The sequence below is a fragment of the Mobula hypostoma genome, chromosome 23, assembly GCF_963921235.1.
Source record: "Mobula hypostoma chromosome 23, sMobHyp1.1, whole genome shotgun sequence".
Lineage (NCBI taxonomy): Eukaryota > Metazoa > Chordata > Chondrichthyes > Myliobatiformes > Myliobatidae > Mobula > Mobula hypostoma.
Window position 1 is genome coordinate 16,495,451 of NC_086119.1, and position 27,542 is coordinate 16,522,992.

The 27,542-nt window shown below is 39.5% G+C and overlaps 1 protein-coding gene across 2 annotated transcripts in view; it reads right to left on the reverse strand.

The window, feature by feature from the left end:
- vps53 (VPS53 subunit of GARP complex) overlaps positions 1-27,542 on the reverse strand; it is a 272,128-nt gene that overhangs the window by 123,091 nt on the left and 121,495 nt on the right. For both annotated transcript variants that reach the window (XM_063031948.1, XM_063031949.1), the window contains exon 13: positions 5,849-5,943. In XM_063031948.1, coding sequence (XP_062888018.1) covers positions 5,849-5,943 — 95 coding nt within the window. The remainder of the gene's footprint in view (positions 1-5,848; positions 5,944-27,542) is intronic.

The window sequence follows — 27,542 nt, forward strand, 5'->3', positions numbered from 1 at the left end:
AATCAGAACAGTAGGTAGGAGTGACTTATATCCTGGACATGAAATTATTAGAGGAATGTCTTAGACAATTAGACACAAATTTTTGTGGTGCTACAGTTGTGCAGCTCATAAGAATTGCCTCTATTCTCATATAAATCACATATAACATTGTTGCTTTCAATGGGATGCCATATTGTTGGGTAAACTTTCCTTGCATTTAAAACTACAGCATCTCTGTATGCCTCACCAGACCCTCTCCTCCCCTCTCCCCCATATCATTGTGGTAGTTGGCTGAGGATTGAGAATCTATTAAAATTGGTCTGGCATGCACTGGGTATGAAAATAAGCACAACACTAACAAAGAAAACATTATACTGTATGAATAACTCTCACCAGGCAATGTCTTATGAAAATTCTGGTGTACAATTGGGACAGCAGGCAATTGCAAGATGGTTATTAGACCTTCTGCTACGTGTTAGTCTGGAAAATTAGCTTTGGTTATGGGGGGGTTGGGGGAGAGAGGTCAGGGCTAGGGGCTGCTGTGGGTGAACAGGGAGCTCAGGTCATAATTTAGAAAATATTAAATTAGTAATTTGAGCTTCCAACTTATCAACATAATTACATATAATTTCCCATTTCTGGTTTGAATCTTTCTTCAGATAAGTAAAGTTTCATTGCTGAAACAAGCAACTCCTTTTAGTGTATTAGGCTGTTATACTAAGGATCTCACTAATTAATGACCTTGATGAATTGTGTTACCTTTACCTACAATCAGTCACTATATTTCAAATGACTTGTTCACCACAAAAATTTGTATTCACAGGGCAAATAATTTTTTTTTTAATAAGATTTCACCCTGAAGTGGGAGTCAGACTAACCCAATAACAGAAATCGGGGCTGCTTTCAAAGGATGCCATTATGAAACTGTTTATAAGAGCACTGAGTGAAGTTCTTGTCACTTTCCTTTTTTCCTTTGCTATGCATTAGCTTTACAATTTGAAACCTACTTCAATGTGTCTGTGTTTATATTAAAACAGACTGAGTAAAGCATCTGGGAGAACCTGTCCGTGAATCTCTTTCTGATGTACTCTCTTCCTTTTCTGTGAATGAATCTGCACACCCTCTATACCTCTCCCCCACTTCCAATTTCATACACAAACACCATTAGCCACCTTGTTTCCACCTCAGATTCCATTTCTGCAATGCTCGTCTTTCAACACATGAAATATTCATCCCATAAGTGGACAAGCTTTTAAAAAAAGCTTAGATGTGGAGGGATCTTAGTTGTCTGCGCCCCACAAACTTAATTTGCTGACAAAATTTTTGTTTCATCTCTATCATGAACCATTTGTACTTCAATTTTCCTTCCTCAAACCCCTTAGATGAAGGTCGTGGGTTTAGCAAGTCAGGCAGCATCCGTGGAAAAGAATAAACAGTCAATATTTTGGGCTGAGACCCTTCATCAGGACTCAAACGTTGACTAAAATGTTGCTTCTTTTGATGAAACTTTAAATAATGTTTTGAGAAGCAAAGAGAAATGCAGGATAAAAGGGAACTGTAGGCTTAAGGCCTTGGCAGCTGAAGATCTGGTCACCAATGGTGATGTTAAAATCAGGGATACCCAAGAGACCAGAATTAGAAATGTATAGGGCATTGTATGGTTAGAACATGGAACAGAGATCAGAATCAGAATTATTATCACAGCATGTGTCATGAAATTTATTCACTTAGCAGCAGCAGTTCAATGCATGCATAATACAGAAGAAAAAAAATAAATCAATTACAGTATACGTATATTGAATATATTAAAAAGCATGCAAAAACAGAAATAGTATATATTTAAAAAGTGAGGTAGTGTTCACAGGTTCAATGTCCATTTAGGAATTGGATGGCAGAGGGGAAGAAGCTGACTGTGTGCCTTCAGGCTTCTGTATCTCCTACCTGATGGTAACAGTGAGAAAAAGACATGCACTGAGTGCTGGGGGTCCTTAATAATGGACGCTGCCTTTCTGAGATACCGCTCCTTGAAGATGTCCTGGGTACTTTGTAGGCTAGTACCCAAGATGGAGCCAATTAAATTTACAACCCTCTGCAGCTTCTTTCAGTCCTGTGCAGTAGATGCCCCCAATACCAGACAGTGATGCAGCCTGTCAGAGTGCTCTCCACAGTATATCTATAGAAGTTTTTGAGTGTTTTTGATGACATACCAAATTTCTTCAAACTCCTAATGAAGTATGACTGCTGTCTTGCCTTCTTTATAGCTGCATCGATACGTTGGGACCAGGTTAGGTCCTCAGAGATCTTGACACCCAGGAACTTGAAACTACACACTCTCTCCACTTCTGATTCCTCTATGAGGATTGGTATGTGTTCCTTTGTTTTACCTTTCCTGAAGTCCACAATCAGCTCTTTTGTCTGACGTTGAGTGCAAGTTGTTGCTGTGACAACACTCCACTAGTTGGCATACCTCACTCCTGAACACCCTCTCGTCTCCATCTGAGATTCTACAGACAATGGTACTTGAGCTATGCCTAGCCACGGTCATGATTACAGAGAGAGCAGAGTGGTGGGCTAAACACACACCCCTGAGATGCACCAGTGCTGATCAAGGAGCAAAGTCATGGTGTGATTTGAACCCAAGAATAGAGACTTTAAAATCAAGGTGTTATTGGACTGATTGCCATTGTAAATCAGGGAGCACAGGAGCATGGAGTAGAAATTAGATAAACAGTAGAAGCTTGGATAATTTCCTATCAGACCACCACTGTAGCTCAAGAAAAGATAATGGAAGAATATGGACAATTCTGACTACACATAATTGCACATTATATTTTAGATTTAACATTTTTGATGGAAAATAAATCAACATACAAATCTTACACCACATTTGAAAAGAACCAAAAAGATTCAATCAACATTCTAAAGATAAAAATAAAATGAAGCCATGAAAATACAAGGATGGAAAATTAAAAATGTCACAGCTGAACAAGCAAGTTTTCCATTACCTGGAGAGCATAATTTGTTTCTAATATAGGGGTAACCCCACCTTTCGGGAGGGCAAACAAAGAACTGTTCAGCAGTCAGTTAATCAAAACCAGCCAAAGTTGGCTCTCAGCTTTTCTAGGTGTGCCGAGTTCCAGGAAAACCCATAGTAAGCATTTCTGCCCAATCTGATTTCACTGTATTTACTTTAAGCTAGCATTTACAATTAGTAATGGAGCCGCATATTTTCAAACCTGCTTAACTACAATAATAAATGTTTGACTGGCACAATTTAACTTGGACCAACCTTTTTTAAAAAAAAGTTACTAAGATTTCTCTGGCCGGCATTTACAAGTCACCTTTCAAGGGCATTTATGGGAAAATAAATTATAACATAATTGAGCATTTAATAAGAATAATGCCACAGGCAAAAGTAGTTAAACAATAACCTCTGCTTTTGTATATATTTAATTATATTTTACGTGGCGAAATCTCAAAATGATTACATTTGAACTTCTTTACAACAGCAATCTAACAATATTCTCCAGTTTAACGTAGCACAATATAGCCTCAATGTACAAATTAAAATATTCAGTATTTAATATGGTTACTTTTCAAAATCTGTGAAATTATTGTTTTAAAGATGGTGAAAAGCTTGAGTCCAGTTTGAATCTTCTCTCTAGGGCATGGGTTCCCAACCTTTTTAACGCCTTGGACCCTTATCATTAACTGAGGGGTCCGTGAACCCCAGGCTGGGAACCCCTGCTCTCGGAGAATACCAGATGCACTGGATTTTTAAGCAATTGTTTTTCAACAGTTCAATATTCTTACTATGTTAGAAAGATTAATCTTCTCCTAATCTTTAGCTATGCAATTAACTAGTTATCAAGAAAAACATATACACAATTCATGTAGGTATAATGAACAAACATACATTAAAATGGCCACCCTGGGGGGAAGGAGTTTACCTACTAGGAGCTTAAAAGTCATGAACTGAAAGAAAACATTCAAAATACACAGCAGGTCAGGAGTATACAGTATGTGGAGAGGAAAATATTCAATGTTTCAGAACTGCCAATGAGAGTCATCAACCTAAAACAAAGTCCTTGTGTCTCTCTCCACAGATGCTGATCTAACCAGCTGTGTATTTTCAGCAACACACACAAAATGCTGGAGGAACCCAGCAGGCCAGGCAGCATCTATGGAAAAGAGTACAGTCGACACTTCAGGCCGAGACCCTTGTATTTTTGCTTCCTATCCAGATTTCTAGCATTTGTGTTTTAATATTGCAATGTCAACAAATTCGTCTTGCTCCTGATTTATAACAACTTAAAAGAAAAACAAACTGTTTATATGTGGTGTATTTAATCTTCCAAAGGTGGTGCGAGTGTGAGATGCCTTGCTGGGATTGGTGGCAGAGGCAGATTCATTAGGGGCATCTAAGAAGCTCTTCAACAGGCACACGGATGATAGTAAAATGGAAGGCTGTATGAGGGGGAAGGTCAGCACAACATTATGGGCTGAAGGGTCTGTACTGTACTGTGTTCAATGTGCACAAAACCATCACCAAGCAAAATCTACATCAAGAAATGCAAAAAGCACACAATGTACCGCTGCATCAATGCACAAATTGGCCACTGTGTTTCCTACATCACAAAGACAACACATCAAAAAGTGCTTTATTGGCTGTACAATGCCTTGTGATTGCTGAGGTGGGAGGGGGTGGTGGGAGAGATGAAATGCAATATATATATTGAAATTTCTCCCTTATTGAAAAAAAAAGTATTGCTGCGATTCAGTTTCTAATCAAGACCAATTTAAATGAATGCAAGTTGAAACGCAGCCCAACATTTGGCGGCACAAAGATGTGGCAGCTGTCGGCAGAGGATGTTTACTGAGAAGGGTTGCGTTTGGCAAAGGACAAACTAATTTTCCTCCAATACGTACCTCAGAACACTTAAAACGGAAGAGAATTTACAGCCAAGCTGCTGTTTCACATATTGAGCCTATTCTGGGTAATCAGTTCCTGAAGCATATCTGAACTGAATTGACATACTCGTATGAATCAAGGACAGAATAGGTCAGTCCTTGAAAATCTGCAGAAAACACCTGGCACCATTCCTTCAGTAATCAAACAAGCTACACGATTCTCAGAGTTCTTCTGTCATTTATTTGTCAGTCTCCCCTTAACAGATCACCTTACTAAACGTTGTTGAACTTGGATCTCACGACCCTAAGTAGTGGCTTCATACCTAACATCCCTCAACAGTTATAAACAACAGAGATTCTGCAGATGCTGGAAATCTTGAGCAATGCGCGCGCGCGCGCGCGCACACACACACACACACACACACACACGTGCTTGAGGAACCCAACGTGTCAGGCAGCATCTATGGAGAGGAATAAACAGCTGACCCTTTGGGCAGAGAACCTTCATCAAGACTGGAGGGGAAGGAGAAAGAAGCCAGAATAAGAAGATGGGGACAAGGTGGACTGGAAAGGAAGGAGGCAGGAGCCATCATGAAGTGGAGAGAGGGGAAGGAATACAAGCTGGCAGATGATAGGAGGAACTAAGTGAGGGGGATTGTGAATGAATGGAGAGTGGAGAAGTGAGAAGCTGGAAGGTGATAGGTGGAAAAAGGGCTGATGAAGATAAAATCTGATAGGAGACAACTGTGGACCATGGAAGAAAGGGAAGGAAGAGGAAAACCAGAAGGAGGTGATGGGCAGGTGAAGAGAGGGTATGGGAGGAGAATCAAAATGGGCAATGGAAAAGGGGAGACGGGGAGGGGAGAAATTACCTGAAGTTAGAGAATAGAGAATCCTTCAACAATTGGTACTGCTTATAAAATTAATAATTGAATTCTTATAAAAAGTTTTAACTCACCTATCCTGGGACTCGATGTAAACATATAAGTGTGGCTCAAAGCATTTGGAGATAATGCCATGGAAAGGGTTGTCTGGGACTTTGGGCTTCTTTGGCTGAAAAGATAAATCACACAACAAAAAATAAATTGTTAGACCAATGACAACACAATGTAAAATGACCTGGAAAGGACCTGGCTTGCAGTCATTTATAGAGGTAGAACTTGTCAGTATCAGTGCTAGTTTTCATTTGCATGCATTTATGATAGATACATACAAGAGCATTTAGACTTTCAGAGTATGATCACTATTGAAAGGTAGAATAGCATGTAAGGTAGCACCTTGTTCAGACTAAACTCATACACACAGCATTGAAACTAATCAGACAATCTGCTCTGGCAAGACTCAGTGAGACATAAATACTTCCCATCTCCTTGGGAATAATTCACCTGCTCTATTTGGAAATGATGCTCTATGCTCCGGACCTATGGACATCTCACCAGAAATGGAGTATCCCCAGCAACACAGTCCTGAACAAGCGCTGCCTTAGAGCTTCGTGTTCAAGTCTCTGTAGCCAGATGTTAATCTACAAACTTCCAACTCAAAGGCAAGAAATGACCAATGCAAAATTAAGATAAAATTTCACAGTGGAAAATCAAAATGCTGGTTTTAATCAGAAACACACAAGTTAAAACTAGAGAGATTTTAGAAATGAAAAATAATTGCTGCAGTTCAGTTAGTAAATTTATTCACCAATAATGATTAAGATGTGATTTGTGCTCTCAGTTACAGTGGTAGGAGGGGAAGGAAATTTATTTATGTATTCGAGACTCAGGGATTCAGCTGGGTAATGGTGAAAACTCTCAGAGTTGCACGATATTTGGCAACTAGTTCAGGTGTGGAAATGCCAGGCCCTGTCAGAATTAAATTCAATCACAGTGACTTTATAATGTGATTATAACAGAGAAGGTAGTCATTTAGTCTACTGACTCTATGCCAGGTCTTGGGAAGAACTATCCAGTTAGTTCCACTCCCTTACCAGGTGAATTCTTCTCTTGAAATACTTATCTAATTCTCTTCTGAATCTGCTTTCAACCAATATATTACAACATATTGTATTAACAATGCAACCTTAACTTCATACTCTTGGTGACATGCTCTGGTATGACAATTAGTAAATATCTACAGCCTGTGTTTAGACTTCAGCATAATTATGAAGGACCCAAAACTCAGAAGATGATAGAATAGTTCTCACTGTCGCCCATCTGAATTCCTGACCCTAGAATGCGTAAATAAGCTTCCTTCCCCTACTATCACTGTAGCTGAGAAAACAGATCACCTCTTAAGCGTTATTGGTGAGCAGATATCAGGCTCATTGCTGGGGAGAATAAAGAGAACAAAGAGGAGGTATTGCCATTTTTCAGTGAATCAGAATGAGAATCATGTCTACTATCACCGACAAATGTCATGAAATGTGTTGTCTTGCAACAGCAGTACAATGCAATATATTAAAATAAACTATAAATTACAATAAGATACATACACATATACATACAAGTTAATTAAGTAGTGCAGATAGAGAACAAAAAATGTGAGGTAGTGTTCATGGGTTGGTTCATTGTCTGTTCAGAAATCTGGTGGCAGAGGGGAAGAAGCTGTTCCTAAAATGTTGAGCATGTATCTTTGAGCAGTGTAATAGGAAAAAGGAACAATATCCCATAGGGTTCTATTCTAGGACTGCTTTTTTTCAGCAAGAAGATTAATGTCTAGATTGTGGCCTCAAGGAAATGAGTAGAGACTGTTTCCTTAGACTGCAGTGTAGAGCCAGTTGGCACTGTCTCAATAAGTGGATGATGAGCAATGTCAAGAAAATCTTTGGAATTCTCCATCCCAAAGACCTATAAATGCTCAAATGGGACTAATAGACGACAGGGCATTTAGGGAAAATGAGATGGTCCTAGATCACCCTTAATCTCTCTGAGTATTAATTTATTTCAAAGACTGTAAGACAACCTCCTTCTTCTGTATCTTTTGGAAAAATAACTCCACAGTTAAATCTATTGAATAGTAGAGCTTGGATGCCTGGAGGTCAGTGTTGGCCAAGGGCAGAAGAGTTTAAATCAATTTATCCAGGGAACGTTTAAAGCAAGACCCCAGGTTAATAAAAGGCATTAAAAATAACAGCTGAGCTCATATGTGACTGAATACAGAAACCAAAGTCTAACAATAAAGCAGCAAAACTAGTGAGCAATTTAGGGTATTTAAAGCTATTATTGAAATTGTAATGATATTTGAATCAATATTAAGGCTTTAGAAATTGTGCAAGAATGACTGGTGCAATGAACCATTAAGAGCAAAGACTTGAAAAGTTTCTTGAGAAGAATGTACACTATTGGCGGTTTAAATTATGAAAGGTCAGTGAGCTGGATAGAAGCACAGAGAATCTAATAGCTCAGGGCAATGGGACAAAACAAGACTATAAGTAAAATACTCCCCAAACAGAAGGCAAGATACACTTTTATTTTCACATGTTGAGATGAATGGGATGGTGGCTGAAGCAAAAGCAGTGTCAAAAGTCATAATTACATCGGATAATGAATGAAAGCAAAGGAGATTAAAGGATATGGGAATGAGTGGAGGAGTCTCATTCCACTTTGAGACTTTCCAAATTTCACATTCCATTGACACAAGCTATGTTCAGCATTCATCAATTACTTTCTTACTGTTACTAAACTGGTAATATTAGACCCCACAAAGGTTAAGCAATTAATTTTCTATTACTATTGTGACAGATAATATTTAGGCATTTCTTGCTGAGTGAAGAAAAAATTTAGGGAAACGGGTATTTGTATTTGTACTTTAGATATGTACAAATTAACTTTAGCTGCTATTTCCACACTATCATGCAATAGTCATGAAAAGTCTGCTTTGAATGAAATGTTTCATTTGGCATGATATTAAGCACCCCCACATCTTCATTCTTAGAGAAGGTAATACGATCCTATTTTGATAATGAAACGAGAACCCTCTCCATAATTCAGTTTGCAAGCTTGGCAACAGAATTATTTTCAGGCCCCTTACCTGATGCAGAATATTTTAGTGAAGGCTGTACAAATAAGAATGCAAAGAAACATTTTTTCAATTCTGTGAGGTTTTAAACAAAAGAAAAGAGTATTGTGGTACCTAAAAGACACCAGGCGGGAAGCAATTTCTAATACCAGAAATGGACTACATGGGATTTTCATATTCCTTTTTCTTTGGCATATACTGAAATCAGTGGCTCCTCACAGTTGTTATAAGCCTTGGGTGGTAATGGGGATAAGCTCCCACTACCTATTAAATACTCCCAATGGCTTGTGTCTCAAGTAGCCTCTGACAAGCAAGTCCAGTTCCGGCCTTCACGTGTGGCTTAGCTACTAAGCCCGACAGAACCATTTCTATTAACAGGAGAAGGGGCAAAGGCAGATTACTTGCACCTTAAAATCAGTTGCTTCTGGCAGATGGGGCTCGTCAGCTGTGGTTGGCAGCTCATACAGGAGGAGGAAAATTCTGATCTCAAACTTCAGCTGCACTGCAGTTATACTCACTCGTGGGGACGGCTTTGGAAATAAACGCCGAGGAAAATTCCAGAGCTGGAGTCCCTAAGGCAATCCTACATCGAGTTCAATGCTGACTGGCAACTTCTGTGTCACCGCTGGTTCTCAACTGTATTGGTCTCTGCCATTCCTTTGCTGTATGGAGAGGGGTAACCTGCTACATTGTCAATAGCTTGTACTGCCCTGGCTTGTGTACTGCCTTGTGTTTCACGTAGACAGCTGGGATGCAGCATCCATGGTCAACCCTAGCAAATGGAGGGCCTCTTATTGAATTCAATATCTCTGGAGATTTTGGTCTGTGCTGTTAACACCAGCGAACTTCCTGGTATGTATATGAAACTCTGTAGATATCTCTCCAGGGTAAACACACAGGTGGAGGTGAAGGGCAAATGGAGAGAAGCAAGAGAAAAGTATCATCAGTAAGCCCTTAACAGAAACCAGGGATCCTCCTGGAATATTCAAACCTGACAGATTAGGTTACAGGAAAAGGGAGCGGGAGCCCGTTCTTTCTTACAGACAGGTAACCCTTTCCACTGCCTAGAGATTGCTTTTCTATTCTATGGCTCTTCAAATGCTTATTCTTATTCTTACATATCCTTATAGAGTAACAATGTATTTGGTCCTTTTAAAATTGTGTTAGGTATTGGAATAGCTACAGATAATGTACTTTTAATCATGCATTTATGCCCTGCAACTTTCTTCTCTTGGCATGCTTACTTCAAATTACCATACTACAATATTATATACACTATTAAATAATTTCAACAATAGCTATTTTATTATTTTCCACTTAGAATATGAAAATTATGGAGTTACAGAAGCTATTACCATATTATACTGAATGGACAAAATGTGCAGAACAGTTTAACGAAAACCGGATGGAGAATAAAGCCATTGAGCTTCTGATAAAAACAAGGAACATCGGGGTATCTGAAATTCCCACAAGAACTACATATAGGGATGCAAGAAAGGGACTTGAAAGCAAGAGGTTTTAAATTTTTATATTTGCTGGGTTATTTACCAAAGTCAACAATTCTTGGGTGGAAGGCATGTTGGAAACAGCACTGTTAAAGAATCCCAAACATCAACTGCCTTTATAGCTTCTGGTAAATTTTCAAAGTGTGCTTATGAAGCTGTGTAAATATCCATTCAGGGTAAACAGAATAATTCTAGGGCAGAGTCTATGAACACAAAGTTTCTACTATTCTCATATAGATTCATTGCCAGTTTATTGGAGCTGGACCAGTCATGTACAGGGGGAGAAGCAACAGATTATTAATAATATTCCATCAGAGAACATAAAAAAACAACTTCCAATCTCTAACCAGAACTTGAGATTGTACGTTATGAAGCTATCAGTGTAGCTCATCAAATATTCTAGAACCTCACACATCGCACCTGAGCTTTGCATGTCCTAAATTGGACCTGTCATTATGGAGGCAATCAGTAATGACCTGTCCAGGTTTAACCAAGTTGATGTCACCTGTAAGGAAACTCACCAATGCTTCTACTTCCTCCTAAGGATAAAGAATTTCAGCTCCGAAAGCATTCTGTCTCGGTGCATAACAGCATGGTAAGGCAACTGTTCTGCACATGACCGCAAAAAACTGCAGAGTTGTGGACACAGCTCAGCCTAGCACAGGAACCAGTCTCCTCTCTATGGGCTCTGTCTGTATTTCTCACTGCCTCCGTAAAGCAGCCAGCATGTTCAGAAATCTCACTCACCTCAAACGTTTTTCCTTCTTCCCTCTTCTATATGACCATAAGACATTGGTCTAATTCTGCTCCTTTCAGCCCATTGAGTATGCCCTGCTATTTCATTATGGCTGATCCATTTCCCCCCAATTCCATAACCTTTCACGCCCTAACTAATCAAGAGTCTATCAAACACTGCCTTAAATGCACCCGATGACCTGGCCTCCACGTCACCTGTGGCAGTGAATTCCACAAACTCACCACCTTCTGGCTAAAGAAATTCCTCCTCAAAGATAACGCAAAGAATTTTACTCCCTCACATTGTGGGATGGATGCAATATTTAAGTAAATTCTAAATTCATCTCTGTTCTAAATTGACATCCATCTACTTTGAGGTTGTGCTCACTGGTCCTAGATTCCTCCATTGAAGGAAACATCCTCTTCACATCCACTCTATTTAGGCCTTTCAATATTCAGTAGGTTTCAATGAGATCCCCTCATTCTTCTAAATTCCAGTGCGTACAGGCCCAGAGCCATCAACTGCCCCTCATGTGATAACCTTTTCATTCCTGGAATCATTCTCGTGAACCTCCTATGAAACCTCTCCAATGTCAGCACATCCTTTCTTAAACAAGGGGCCCAAAACTGTTCACAATAATTCAAGATTCAAGTGCATTTATTATCAAAGAATGTATGAATTATACAACCTTGAGGTTTGCTTACTCACCGGTAGCCACAAAGCAAGAAACCTGAAAGAACCCAATTAAAGAAAAAAAAGAATAAAAATAAAAGACCAACACTCGATGTGTAAGAGAAAGAGAAAAAAATGCAAGTCATGCAAACAACTGAAGTGCTCAATGGCATTCCAAACCAAAAAGGAGTCCTCAGATCTAAACCCTGGAGCAGCCCGGTGCTGATCCAAAGCCCACTTACCAGTTTATCACATTAGCAGGCACAGAGCTCAGCAGCCAGGTCTGTCTTCACAGCCTCAGTGCCATAAAGCCAAGTGAGGCCTCACCAGTGCCTTATACAATCTCAGCATTACATCCTTGCTTTTCTATTCTAGTTCTTTTGAAATGAATGTTTAACATTACATTCGCCTTCCTCACCATTGATTCAACCTGCAAATTAACCTTTAGAGAATCCTGCACACAGACCTCCAAATCCCTTTGCACCTTGGAATTATGAATTTTCTCCCCATTTAGAAAATACTCTTATGTTTTTATTCCTAATGCCAAAGAGCATGACCATACACTTCCCGACACTGTATTCCACCTGCCACTTCTTTGCCTATTCTCCTACTCTAACTCCTCCTGCAGCCCTTCTGCCTACCTCTTCACCTATTTTCATATTGTCCATAAACGTGGCCACAAAGCCATCAAAGCCATTGAGCAAACGATACAAAAGCCTGAAAACATTTAACATCAGGCTAAAGGACAACTTCTATCTCAGTTATCAGACTCTTGAACGTACTTCTTGTACAATAAGATGGACTCTTGGCCTCACAATCTACCTTGTTATGACTTTGCACTCTACCACTTACTTGCAGTGCACTTTTTTCAGTAGCCTTCACACTTTATTCTGCTTTGTTATTGTTTTACCTTAGTCTACCTCAATCTACTGTGTAATGATTTGATCTGTATCAACTGCAAGTTCATCTTGCATACTTTAAGACAAGCTTTTCCACTGTATCTTGGTACATGCAGCAATAAGAAACCTACATCAGATAGAAGTACAACAGCTTGAATAGTCGAATGTCACACACCACCGGCTTCAAGAACCATTACTTCCCTTCAACTATTTGGCCCTTGAACGAACTTGCACAGCCCAATTTGCCACCTCAGTGGTGCAACACTATGACCACTTTACACTACAATTGTTTTCTTCTAATTGTGTTCTCTCTTGTATAATTTATGTTTAATCAACTGAATGTCGTATACCTGTTGCCATGTGCCTGTGATTTGTTAAGTTTTTCACTGTACCTGTGCACACATGCACTTGTGCATATGACAGTAAACTCTATTTGAACTTATACGAGATGAAGACGACCCAGAGAGGTATAACAGACGTTATAATGCAAGCAAATCAAAGTTTAATGTAAATTTATTATCAAAGTATGTTGTAAGTCACCATATACTACTTTGAGCAATTTCTCAAATTTCCAGTAATGCCCCCTCCCTCTCCTTCACCATGCCCCATTCCCCCCTCTCATCTTATCTCTAACCTGTCCATCACCTCCCTCTGGTGCTCCTCCCCCTTCCCTTTCTTCCATGGCCTTCTGCCCTCTCCTATCAGACTCCTCCCTTCTCCAGCCCTTTATCTCCTTCACCAATCGCCTTCCCAGTTCTTTACTTCACCCTTCCCCCTCTCCTGGTTTCACTCCTCACCCACTACCTTGCACTTCTTCCTCCACTCCCCCACCTTCTTACTCTGACTCCTCATCTTTTTTCCCCAGTCCTGATCAAAGGTCTCAGCCCAAAACATCGACTGTTTACTCTTTTTCATAGTCGCTGCCTGACCTACTGAGTTTCTCCAGTATTTTGAGTGTATTGCATATACTACCTTGAGATTCTTATTTTTACAGAACAAAGAAATACAAGAGAATCAATGAAAAACTACACACAAAAACTGAAAAACAACCAATGTGCAAAAGAAGACAAATTGTGCAAATGAACAGACAGACTGGCAAATAAATAAAGATAAACAAACAATGAATGAATGAATTATTTAATTAATACTGAGAACATGAGTGTAGAGTCCTTGAAAGTGAGTCCATAGGTTGTGGAATCAGTTCAGAATTCAGAACTAGTTCAAGAGCCTGAAGGATGAAGGTGAATAATGTTTCTGAACTCGGTGGTGTGGACTCTAAGGCTCCTGCACCTCCTTCCCGATGGCAGCAATGGGGAAAAAAGCATGGCCTGGATGCTGCTTTCTTGTGGCAGTGCTGTTTGTAGATGTGCTCAATGGAGAGCAGGGAGTTGCCTGCGATGCACTAGATTGTATAAACACCTTTTTGTAAGATTTTCTGTTCCTGGGTATCGGTGTTTCCATACCAGACTGTGATGCAACCAGTCAGGATACTCTCCACACTGTGCATCTATAGAAGATTGTCAAAGTTTTAGATGACGTGCTGAAATGAAGGAAGGTGACTAAAACTTTGTTTTAAGGAAGGTATTAAAGGAGGTTAGGGGCACAGAGAGGAATAGAAAGGGAACTCCAGCCTAGGGCCTAGGCAGCTGAAGGCAAGATGCTAACGAAGACTATGCATACCCTCCCAGGTCATTTAATTATGCACCTCTTCAATTATGCTGCAATGGTTGTAACGTGACTCTTGAAGCTTGCCATTGAAGTCACTCAGCCAATTGTGGCTATTTAACTTTGACTGATGAGGTAAGAAAGTCAGAATGACTTCAAAAGGAATCACTTACACTAAATACTGCATGCCTTGGCACAGCTGCACAGCTGCATGTCCTGGACAACGTAAAATGTCCAAAATATTTTCAGAGAGAACTATATCGCAAGTTGTTTACATGAATGCTGTTAAAATTACTGTAGTTATAGCTGTTTCCAGTAAATTTAACAGGTGAGAAAGCAAAAAAAAAACTGAGAGTGAAATCCACATGTATGGCTTTAACAAAATAAGATTCTAGATGCACATTACATGATTACGAGGATATGTTTGAAAATGAACAGGTATGCCTTTTAACACCTCACTTCATTTTGGAGAGGAAAATAGATTCAGCAAAAACTTGGTTCAGACATCTGTTTTATTACAAAAGTCTTCCTAAATTGCCTAAATTTTCCTCAGCTCTGCTCTGAAACTTAGCCCAGTCAGAAATGTGAACCATGACTCTCCAACACCAGATTCTCCACCAGTGCCCGCACCCTCTCTAAAAGCATATATGCTAGAGATGCTGCCTGACCTGCCGCGTTCACCAGCAACTTTTATGTGTGATGCTGTTTCAGTGTCTATATGTACTGCCAGGTACCGTACTTCACCCACATTAGGATATTCCATATCCAATCCATCACTAATGCTTCTACTAGAAAAATCAAATGTAACGGAAAGCCTTAAAAATAGTATGAATCAAAAAATAAAGGTAAACAGTGCCAAGTAATTGGACAGCTTACTGCCGGGAGGAAAAAAAATAAATGTAGAGTAAACTGATTTCAACTTTTCCCAGATTAAATGACACTAACAATTATTGAAATTCAGCAAGCAATCATCTCCTAATGAAATTACATTAATTGAGAAATTGGACGAAGCACTTCCAGTCGAGGTTATCCTTAAACATCTGACCCTTTCCTGGCATCAGAGGAACACCTAATGAAGTCCCAAGACACACAATGTCCACACTAATAGAAATTTCAGCGCTGAAAATCTAAACTACAACATTACAAACTGAACATCACAGCGGTTTGTGCTTTTTAAAGGAATTTGATAGATAACTATATTGACACTGAGAAACTTGACTGGACAACTAGAGAACTGATTGCAGGTAGCTCAAACTACTTCTGCAGTCCTACAGATTCAGATGCAGCTGACAGTGAGTGTTTTCTTCACCAGCAGTTAACTGCAAAGATTATTATGCAGTGAATGCGTGAAGAGTGACACCATCGGCATCACTCCATTACCGAAGATGTCATGATGAACGTGTTTGCCTATGCTGAGAGAGTCAGCAACCTTGCGGCAGGAGGCAAAGAATTGCACATCATTGAACAGCCTACTTCCAAAGAGTCTTTAGAGTCACCCCATCCTAAAACCTCCCTAATGAACAATGTATTTACAGGCTCAGATTTGTCACCGTTGAGAAAAGTGATCATCTGCAGCCAAACTCTCAGACACCCTCTCACACCTGGACTACCATCTCCATAAAGTTCAACATTGCACTGATTTCTCAACTTCCCTGACACCAGATCAGCTCATGCAAGCATTTCAGAACTCTACTCATCACAGCATTAGGTAAGTCACCAAGGCACTATCAGGCACAAGAAAATGAATTTGATTTTCATGAGGTGCAAGTGGCATCTTGGGCAGTGCAACATGACATCACTGGAGGTTTCATATCAGTGCAAATTATCACTGACCCTACTTACGTAACCATATAACAATTACAGCACAGAAACAGGCCATCTCAGCCCTTCTAGTACGTGCCGAACTCTTATTCTCACCTAGTCCCACTGACCTGCACTCAGCCCATAACCCTCCATTCCTTTCCTGTCCATATAACTATCCAATTTAACTTTAAACGACAACATCGAACCTGCCTCAACCACTTCGGCTGGAAGCTCGTTCCACACAGCTACCACTCTCTGAGTAAAGAAGTTCCCCCTCATGTTACTCCTAAATCTTTGCCCTTTAACTCTCAACTCATGCCCTCTTGTTTGAATCTCCCCCATTCTCAATGGAAAAAGTCTATCCACGTCAACTCTACCAATCCCCCTCATAATTTTAAACACCTCTATCAAGTCCCCCCTCAACCTTCTACGCTCCAAAGAATAAAGACCCAACTTGTTCAACCTTTCTCTGTAACTTAGGAGATGAAACCCAGGCAACATTTTAGTAAACCTCCTCTGTACTCTCTCAATTTTATTGACATCTTTCCTATAATTTGGTGACCAGAACTGTACACAATACTCCAAATTTGGCCTTACCAATTACTTATACAATTTCAACATTACATCCCAACTCCTATACTCAATGCTCTGATTAATAAAGACCAGCATACCAAAAGCTTCCTTCACCACCCTATCCACATGAGATTCCACCTTCAGGGAACTATGCACCATTATTCCTAGATCCCTCTGTTCTAAAGCATTCTTCAATGCCCTACGATTTACCATGTATGTCCTATTTTGATTAGTCCTACCAAAATGTAGCACCTCACATTTTTCAGCATTAAACTCCATCTGCCATCTTTCAGCCCACTCTTCTAACTGGCCTAAATCTCTCTGCAAGCTTTGAAAACCTACTTCATTATCCTCAACGCCACCTATCTTAGTATCATCTGCATACTTACTAATCCAATTTACCATTATGTACCCAAAAGTGCTTCCTTTAATAACTGATAGAGAATAATGCATGGTTGGTATATAGGCTAGTTTCAAAAAACATGGAAGAACATCATCAAGGACCACCCCCCCCCCACCCCCCGCCGACACCATCCAGGCCATGCTCTCTTCTTGATACTGCCTTCAGGAAGGAGGTACAGGAGTCTTAGGTTCCACACCACCATGTTCAGGAACAGTTATGACCCTTCAATAAACAGGCTCCTGCAGCAGCATGGATAACTTCAACACTGAAATGACTCCACAACCTACGGGATCACTTTCAAGAATTCTACATCTCATGTTCTCAGTATTATTTATTTACTTATTATTTTTCTTTTTTTTTTGTATTTGCATGGTTTGTCTACTTTTGCACATTGGTTACTTGTCAGTTTTGAGTGCAGCTTTCACTGATTCTACTGTATTTCTTTGTTCTATTGTGAATGCCTGCAAGAAAACAAATCGCAAGGCAGTATATGGTGACATAAGCGTACTTTGATAATAAATTTACTTTTAGAATACTCTGAACTCTGAACTTTGAACTTGTTTTGGTCCCTATCACAATGAGACAAGGTATGGGAAAAACCAAAGCACTCAAGGCAAACTAGTCACCAGGACAAAATGGCCTACATCTAAGGTGACTACAGACATTGAATTTTGGAAAATCTCAACCAATGTAAAATTTATTATCAAAGTACATATATTACAATATACCACCTTGAGATTTATTTTCTCTGCTGTAGAAATTTGCTAGAGTCTTTGGTGACAAAACAAATCTCCTCAAACTCCAAATGAAGTAGAAATGCTGCTGTGCCTTCTTCATGATTACATCGATGTGTTGGGTTCAGGACAGATGCTCAAATATGTTGACAGCCAGGAACTTAAAGCTGCTTACTTTTTCCACCGATGACCCTCAATTAGGACAGGTGCATGTTCTGCTAACTTCCCCTTCCTAAAACCAAATCGTGTTTCTGGTCAAATACACAACATTTTTGAGGGATAACTAGATTAATGGTAGCTCTAAATATGATAATGGTTTAGTTTATCAAAAAGATGATTCAATGTAATTTTCACAGAGGTTTGCAGATCTCTGCTGATTGTCCACTAAGTTGTGATCGGCAAGCCCAGAATGCCCCAAGCATTGAAATTGTAATTTTTTTAAAAATCAAAAGAACAACTAGCATTGCCATTCACAATCTTAATCCATGTTGCAGAGCTTGCTGATGTGAACACTGGATCAGGTTGGGAATTTTGATGATCTCTCAGACGTTCTACCACTACTACTACGTCGACTCAGGCCTAGGGGGCTGGCGTTGGGCACGATGACAGACTCTCCACTTCTCCCTCTCCCTCATCAGTGTGTTCAGTTCATCTACATTAGCCGCACCGCTGTCTTCTAGGAGCGTGTTGACCATAGTCTTGGGAGGGCGCCCAGGGTTCATCCTCCCGTGCTTGGGCTCCCATATGATGACTAGGCTGGCAGGTAGCTCGGGGTGGCGTAGACAGTGTCCCGCTAGTTGCAGTCTTCTCGCCTCGATTTTAGTGGAGAGCATCGGTAGGTTGTTATAGAGCTCAACCTTCGTCATGTGCTGTTGCCAACTCACATCAAGAGCTATCCGTTCAGACGTTCACCCTATCCTTACTCTGCCAACATCAACCTGGTCTTGTGAATCAGAAGAGAAGCTGTATATGCATGGTTACCCGGGAGCAGGTCCAATACGAGTCAGGAGCTCAGGAAAAAAGGAAGTAAGAAAAACATTCACCCAAACAATTCATCTGCCAAGTTTAAACCTCCTCCTCCAGCTTTGTACATGGGCAACCAATGGAAAATTTCAAGACATATAAGTGCACACTTTTAAAATAAAGTTTCTTCTTGGTATTCCCTGATTCAAACTGTTGCAGTAGACAAGACAAGAACAGATATGCATGGTAGCTTGCTTTTCCTCCCAGCCAATGACTCATTGTTGAATTAAAGCATTAAATCCCGTGCAAGGAACTGAAATACTTTAAAACCCAGAATGATGCTAGTGAAATAATTACTGGCACAAGGACTAATAATCTGACTGTTTAGTAGGATTGTCAGGACAGCAAATTATCAAATTGTCAGACTTTGGTTCTTGATTAGCCAGGGCATCAAAGGATCTGGGGTGAAAGCAGGGGAATGGGGATGACTGGATGACTGGAAGAATTGGATCAGCCCATGATTGAATGGTGGAGCAGACTCAATGGGCCCAATAGCCTTCTTCTGCTCCTATATCTTATGGTCTTATGGACATTCACAGAGGCACAAAGAAAGACAATAGAAAGAAAGACTTTAAAGCTGTACGGCACTGGAGAGTTATGGACCCATTCCTCAATTAAACTAGGCTCCCACTTGCACAACTGAATTTAGAACACACAGTATACAAATGTGTGGATTTGGTGTACTAGGTCAGTGCAAAATACATTTCTACCATATTTCCTTCTGCACCAGACTATTCATGATAATCCTATTTACCAGCAACATGCATAGTTTTTCAGCTTCATATCCACCTGTTGGAAGTGATCCTCTTACAAACTGTGTTGTCACAAGGATTGAACAGTTTCATTTGTTTTTAAGGTGATATCACTATACGGATTCTGTATTTTTCAGAATTCCATGCTTTGTAAAACAACACATAATCTGCCTTCTGCCTGCTTTACTATGGGAACATACAACATTATCAACAGCATATTAAGGTAGTCCAAATGTGTATCATTCCTGATTTTGCATTGGATTTTCATGAGTCACATTCTAGCCCAAGAGCTTTGCATTGGTTGGTGTTTTAAAAATAATAATCACAATTCACTATGCAGACATGTGAAAATCTATCAATCCAAACCTCAAACAACCAAAATCATTCATAAAAATTCAAAATCATTTCAGAAATAATTTTTCCTGAATAATTTAAATAACTAACATTCCAGAAAGCTTTAAGACAAAATTCCACAGTTAAAAGCACTTGTTTTTTTATTTTACTTGAATGACTTAGACTCTCCCACAAATGGACTAAATTTACTGAGGTTTTTTTTAGTATCAGGAAAATGACACAGGCTCAGTATCTTCGGTAATTCCCATCAGTCACTGTGCATTACAAAAGTACACAACTTAAAAGCACCTCGTGGTGTAAACAGATCCAAGATTCTCTGATACCTTTTCCAATCTATTTGAGCTGACAGTGCCGTGTGAGGAGCATCTGGAAGAGGCCCACAACAGGAAGTCTGCCAGATACAAGGAACTGATTGTGACTATCGGAGGTAGTGATGGAAGGCAAAGTGCACGTCCATTGAAGCTGATTGCCGGATCTTCGCTGGACAGTCTCTTCACAAAGCCTTCAGCATATTGGGCATCGCTCTTTCAAGGAGGCAGAGAGCCATCGACAACATTACCGAGGCAGCAGAGAAAGCCTCGGGGTGGCCCTCGATGAAGAGAGCAAGTCTATGGGGATCTGCAGCACCTGGTACCCAAACACAAGTCATGGTTTGATCAGCCATGGCTTTGTCTCCTGGATGAGGGTGGCTGATGTTGAAAGACCCAAAACACCCAAGGACCTCAGTTTACATCACTGATGATGTGCTCAGAGCATCATGAAATGTATTCTTAAAAAAAAAGACAAGCTGCAGATACAACCTCACACGTTCTAAACTACTAACTTTCAGCAGAAATAGAGGTATTGAGCATTTTCTCATTCTAACTTTAATTTTGAAAGATAAACGTAAATGCCTTCACATTCATAAGCACTGTTCCTTTAAGATAGGGGTTCCCAATCTTTTTTATGCCATGGACCCTACCATTAACGAAGGGGGTCTCTGGACCCCAGGCTGAGAACTCCTGTTTTAAGAGAAAATGCAACACTAATTAACTGCCATTATACTGGGAATGAATTGTGTTCTGTCATCCTAATTTAAGAATATGAACCCAAAACTGTTTCATTGCATTTCTGTTTTCCAGCCAATATACCGGGTCAGTATCAGCTTGTATATTGTGATTTTCCATGAACAATATTCTTGAAAAAAATAAAAAGAAAATATAGATTGCAACCTTGTGTGTCAGCTGATAAAACCCTGAATAACACAGACAGAAACTGATAGTTAAATTACAAATGCACACAGAGATAATCAGACGACCACTATTGGCTTCAATTCCTCTATATCACTATCCAGCAGCCTATAATGGGCTGGACCAGCATGACTGAGGTCAGGTTTGAAACGGAGTCATCCCTATGACTAAACAGTCAAAGCAACAATATTGGTGTGGTACAAGAAGGAGATAGTTGTTGGAAAATCGGTCGCTTCGAGCAGATGGGGCTCGTCAGCCAAGGTTGGCAGCTCACCTAGAAGAAAAACTGATCTCAAACCTCCGCTGCCTTACGGCTATACTCCAAGGGTAAAATCCAGAGCTGGACTCTCTAAAGGCAGTCCTACATTGCATTCAATGTTGACTGGCAACTTCTGCAATGCTACTGGTCTTAAACTGTATTGGCCTCTGCCATTCTTTTAGGTTCATCAGATGCGTGGAGAGGGGGAGCTTGCTACGTGGGCAACAGCTTGCTCTCCATATCGTACTGCCCAGGCTTGTGTACCTAGACAGCCAGGACACAATAACCATGGTCAACTCGGACCGATGGAGGCCCTCACTCATTCAGTTGTTGGAAAGTATTAGAATTCTGAATCGATAAAAAACTACATCAAAAGAACAAGGGAAGAAAGATTGTTAGAACAGAATGAGAAGTATAAACATCCAAACTTCAATTTATGTAAGTCAGCATCAATAACAACTAATTTGAGGACCAAAACAGTTACCTGTTTGACTGAGACATGACATATTTTGTTCACTTATACTACTGTCAACATGAAGTCAGAAATATATCCCAAGTGTCTTACTCCAAACAGCTGTAACAAAGTTGATTTTAAGATGTTAGAAAATAGAATCTGTGTACTGAAATAAGGACATCTGCAAATGCTGAAGCCACCTGTTGTGACATTAGGGAATTGTGGCATGACCATTTCTGGCCTTGCTGTAGGAAGATGGGGTTAATTCAAGGAAGAGCATTTCTTTAATAAGAAAAAAACAGGTGTTCTTTTAAAATTGGCAGTGGTTAGAAATAGTCAAACTAAAAGCATCTGTTTCTAACTAAATAAAAATAACAACAGTCCTGAAGGCAAAATAATTGATCCAATAAAAATTGCAGTCTTGGTTTGTACGTGCCTGCATGTGAGTATATGAAGGAAGCCTCCGGCAAACTATCTGGTCTTCAATCTAAATGCACTTGGACCGGTGCCTGGCACAAATCCACGGCCAAAAACTATGCACCCACTTGCGAAAAAACAGATGCCACCATTTCTGAGAGAGCTGGACTGCAGAAAATTTGCAAAGTAGTTAAAATTAAGTATGGTTTTGACTTAATAAAAGTACTGTACAGCTTCATAAACACTGAACAAAAGAGTAACTCAAAACATCAAATTCAACATTCTAAATTTCCTGCTCGATATTACACAGAACAGTGTCTTGGGGGTAAGGGCTGAGTAATTTTCTCAGGTCACTTTGGCCAACAATAATATATAAATAATAGGAAAATATCATGATTGGCATTACTGCCAAAATAGAAAAGTGGGTTTTTATTAAAAATGCATTCAGTAAATATTTTTATTTACTTCACTAACAGCAACTAGAAGAAATCTGTCCCCAGTTTACATCCCATTGATGCCTTTGATTTTATCTTATTATTTAAAGAGGGGATAATATATAGCATTTTTAATATTCCATCTTCATAGCGGCCATGAAAACTCTACAAACTGACCCTTACGTAAGTTTACAGAACGTTAAACTTGGCAGCATAGTAAAAGGCTATTTGTTCTACGTTTTTAGAACTACTCTCTTAAATTCATTCCGTGATTTTTTCTGTTTTTTTTTTCAAATTTATCCAATTATTTTTTGAAGCAACAGGCATTCACCATCCATCTTTTTTTTTGGTAGAAATTTTCACTCATGTTAACTCCCCGATTTAAAAAAAATTATTAACCTTTCCTTTTGTTCTTTTGTTATTAATCATATGCCCTCCAATTACTGGCTGACCAACCAGCAGAAGTATTTCAAAAATCAAAAAATGTGCAGTTGCCAGAAATCTGAAACAAAAAATGGAAAATGTTGCAAATGGTCAGCAGGTAATCAACCAGAAACTTCAACTTTATTTCTCTCCCAGATGATGTTTCCTGACCTGCTGGTTAGTTCCTGTATTTTCTGTGTTGTGTTATATTATGATTTACTTCATATAATTCTGAACATCACAAGGGTGTGAATTGTGGTATGTTGCCCTTAACTGAAAAAAAGTTTGAGAACAAGAGTAAAGAAATCTTGCTTAAATTGTGTACAATGTTGGTAAAACTGTTTCAGGATTGCTGCATACAAGTCAAGGCTCTCTACCTTAAGAAGGGTAGATTTATCAATAACTGGAGCACAGCCCATATTCACCAGTTTGATTCCTGGGGTGACATAGTTGTCCCAAACCTCCGTTTTGTATCTATTAACTACTTCCCATTCCATGCCAATACCTTACCTTCAACATCACATGGTCTGAATTTTGTTCAATAATCCCTTGGGCAGCACCTTATTTAAGGCCTTCCGCCAATCCAAATACACCACTTCAACCAGATTTCCGTTGCCTATTCTGCTGGTTACAATCATAACAAAACCCAACTGATTTAGATTTCCAGCATCTGCAGAATTTCTTGTGTTTATGATTTGTCAAACAAAACTTTCCTTTCATTAATCATGTAGACTCTGCTGAATCCCATTACTACAGTTTTGTTACTAAGTCTTTTCATAATGGAATTCAGCATTTTCCTGATTGCTGATATCAGACTAACTAGTCTACAGTTCTCTGTGGGGTCTCTTTTGCTACCTTCCAGTACATGGAAATAATTCTAGAATTTATGAAATTTTGACATTAACATTGTGGGTAGCACAGTAGTATAGCTATTAGTATAATACTATTACAGTGCCAGCATCCTAGGGTCAATTACACTGGTGTCTGCATGGAGTCTGAGCACTCAACCCATAACTCTGTGGATTACCTCTGGGTGCTCTGGTTTCCAGAGGTGTTCGGGTTAGTAAGTTAATTAGTCACATAGGTGTAATTGTTTGGCATGGGTTCATTGGGCCAGAAGGGGCTATTACCTTGTTGTATTTCTGAATAACCTCCCAGAGGACCACAACCTTGTCGTAGGGTTTAAAGGTTTGCATGCCTCAATGACCTGGAGAGTTATGTTGACTGGAATCAGGGTTTTGGCTCTTGGCAGGATCACTCATGGCAAACAGGTCAAAGGGTAGAGGCTAGACTATGAGTGGTCCATTGGTCCTCCAGGTTCTGGGGGTTCAGCTCAGGGCTAACAATCCGGACTTGTCATGGAACACAATTGTTTGGGGAACAGCAATGAAGAATTTTTCTACATCAGAGTGCAATGGCATTCCTGAGTCTCCACCCGGGTGTGTAGTGACACCCGGGTAGTGAAAATTGAGCAACTAACACGATGAAGTAAGTCCTGAACACCACCAGAGATAGAGCACCTTCATTGCTGCCCTAAACGACAACGGTGTAACAGGCAGCAGCGATCTTGAAATAAAAACAACCATCTTCACAGTCAGTTCTTCAAAATATTAAGATGCAGATCATTGGGTCCCATTCATTTCTACAATACATACTAGTTTTTACTAATCTTTCACTTCTCATTCACTCTAGCCATGTAGTTCTCCAATAACCTTAAAAGACTTTCTCAGTCTTCTTCTGTGAAGAGCAACATAAAATAATTGTTTAATTTCTTTACCATTACTTTATTCCCCAATTTTCCTGTCTCAGTTTGAAGCAATTCACATTAACTTTAGATAATTGCTTCCTGGTTATAATCCTAAAGAAGCATTTAGTCTGTTTATGTTTCTCACAGACTATGTTTTTATTCTACTTTCCTTTTCTTCATCAATGCCTTGATTTTCCTTTGCTGATTTCCAACATTTTTTCTAAGGCTTAGTTCTATTTTTTTTTAACCATTATTAGGCTTTTCTCACAGAACAATACCTCAAATCAAAAACTGTATAAGCAAAACAATAACTACTAATTCCCCCAGGGCAATCGATTCAGCAGAGGTTCAGATCTCACTCTACCAGCTCCAATGGGTGGGCTACATTCCTCACCAATATTTCAGTGCATGAATTTAAATCCTGCTTAGCATACACACCCTTTCCTTTGTACTCCATTTCACAATTCAAATCTATGTTCTGCTCTGTTAAACTATGTTCTGATCCAAAAAACATCTGGAGAAATACTTGTATTGCCAAGGCAAAGGTGATTACTGACCTAATGTAAGTAAATGGGATTACCGTACATCGGTAGAATGAGCAGCATGGTCAAGATGGGCCAAAGGACTTGTTCTGTGCAGTAGACTCTGACTCTAACTGCCTTCTACGGACTCCTGTTTACCATCACAATCTCTTCTAGCGCAATGTGGAAAATGGTAAGAGTACATCAATTGAGATTGTTGGTACAAAAACAAGAGAAAACATATCTCAGTTTATGAGCAGTTTGGTCATGTTGTCAGAACAGAAGAATGTTCCTTTAGAACAAAGATGAGGAGGATTTTTTTTTAAGCCAGAAGGTGGTGAATCTGTGGAATTCATTGCCAAAGGCGGCTGTGGAGGCCAAGTCATTGGGTTTATTGAAAACTAAGGTTTGATAGGTTCTTGATTAGTAAGGGTGTTAAAGATAATGGGGAGAAGGCAGAAGAATGTGGTTGAGAGGGATAATAAATCAGCCATGATGGAATGGTGGAGCAGACTCGTGGGCCAAATGGCCTAATTCTGCTCCTATGTCTTAATGACTTACCCTTGAAAGCAAGAGAACATGTGGCAGCTTCCTTTCCATTATCTTTAAAAAAAAATTTCTTCGCATTTTTCTTACATATTCTTTCTCCCCAAAATGTATCATGTTACATTATTCCACAGTAATTTTTTAGCATTCCTCAGCCCAGTGAAGCAAGACATTATATGGCACAGTTCACTATGAGAAAGAAAATTACATTCTTGTACAGATAACACAGAAAATTCTCAAGGCTAGGAGGTGCCATCTGAAATGTGCAGGTAAAAGACTTTATGCCTTTCTCACGTAAAAAACTAGAGCTATAGCTTTTGGCCATGTTATCCATGCTTTGTAGTATTCAGTGTACAAAAAACATTCTTACACAGTTGCAACGCCTCAGCTATAAACAAGAGAACATGTATCACTTAGGTAGGGAAACCTTCCCGGCAATACTTGTTTTTAAAGCACATTTAAAATACTTGAGGACATAATGTAGGACATAAACATGCGTGGGCAGTGAGTGGTAGTTCTCGAGTTGCAAGTGGTAGTTCTCGAGTTGCAAGAACAGTGCTATCCGAATCTCTGTGCCTCTTATTTTCACTATACCATCGTACAAGACTTGTATGATGGTATAGTGAAAATAACGGGGCACAGAGATTCGGATAGCACTGTTCTGAGGTAACAGAAAGGTGGTCATGAGGGGAAGACAATCAGGAGGGTTGGAGTCCTGCCAAGGGCTGAGCCTTTTGGATTACAGTAGATCTGGCAGGTGAAGGAAGGGATGGAGATTGGCCCCTCAAGGGATTCACAGAAAAGGACAAGGATCTTGAATTCAGAATGTGCTGGAGGACAGATCAAAACTGGGGATTAGTGGATGACACTTGGATTAGAGCAGCAGAGTTTTCGCTGAGTTAGAAAATATAAGGGAAAGGGAAAAGAAAGCTATAGCAGCAATGTAAAAACCCTGTCTTCAAAAGTTTCAGCAGTAAGGGGCATAACCTTATCTTTTGCTGTATCAACTTAATGTTTAATGACTATTTTTGCAAATGCACCCAAAAATATCTCAAGACATTCATGACTCTTGGAATCAGGGAAAATCACTTTCCTATTTAAACATTAATATTTGTTCATCTATGTGAAGAATATCTGGTTATTCATGGGTCTCCATTTATTAATACATCATTAAAAAGTTGTAAAGCAAAAATGTAAGTTAAGTTTAATTTTACGAAAACATCGTTGGATGTCCCTCTGATTTTAAATAGTAAATACTTTGCAAAGTTAGTTTCTTTGAATGGACAGAAAAGGAAATACTGGCAAGACATATGTGCATTTGTCCAGGTTTTATTCTTTATATATAATCCCATCCAAAATAAACATAATCCTTCTTAACCTAAACAAGCCTGGAGCACAAGCTCCACTTTGGTGGAAGGGACAATGTGACAATAGTTTCATCTGTCTTCACACTGGGAAAATAGACAAGCAATGCCGTTGACATACAAAGAAACTAGTG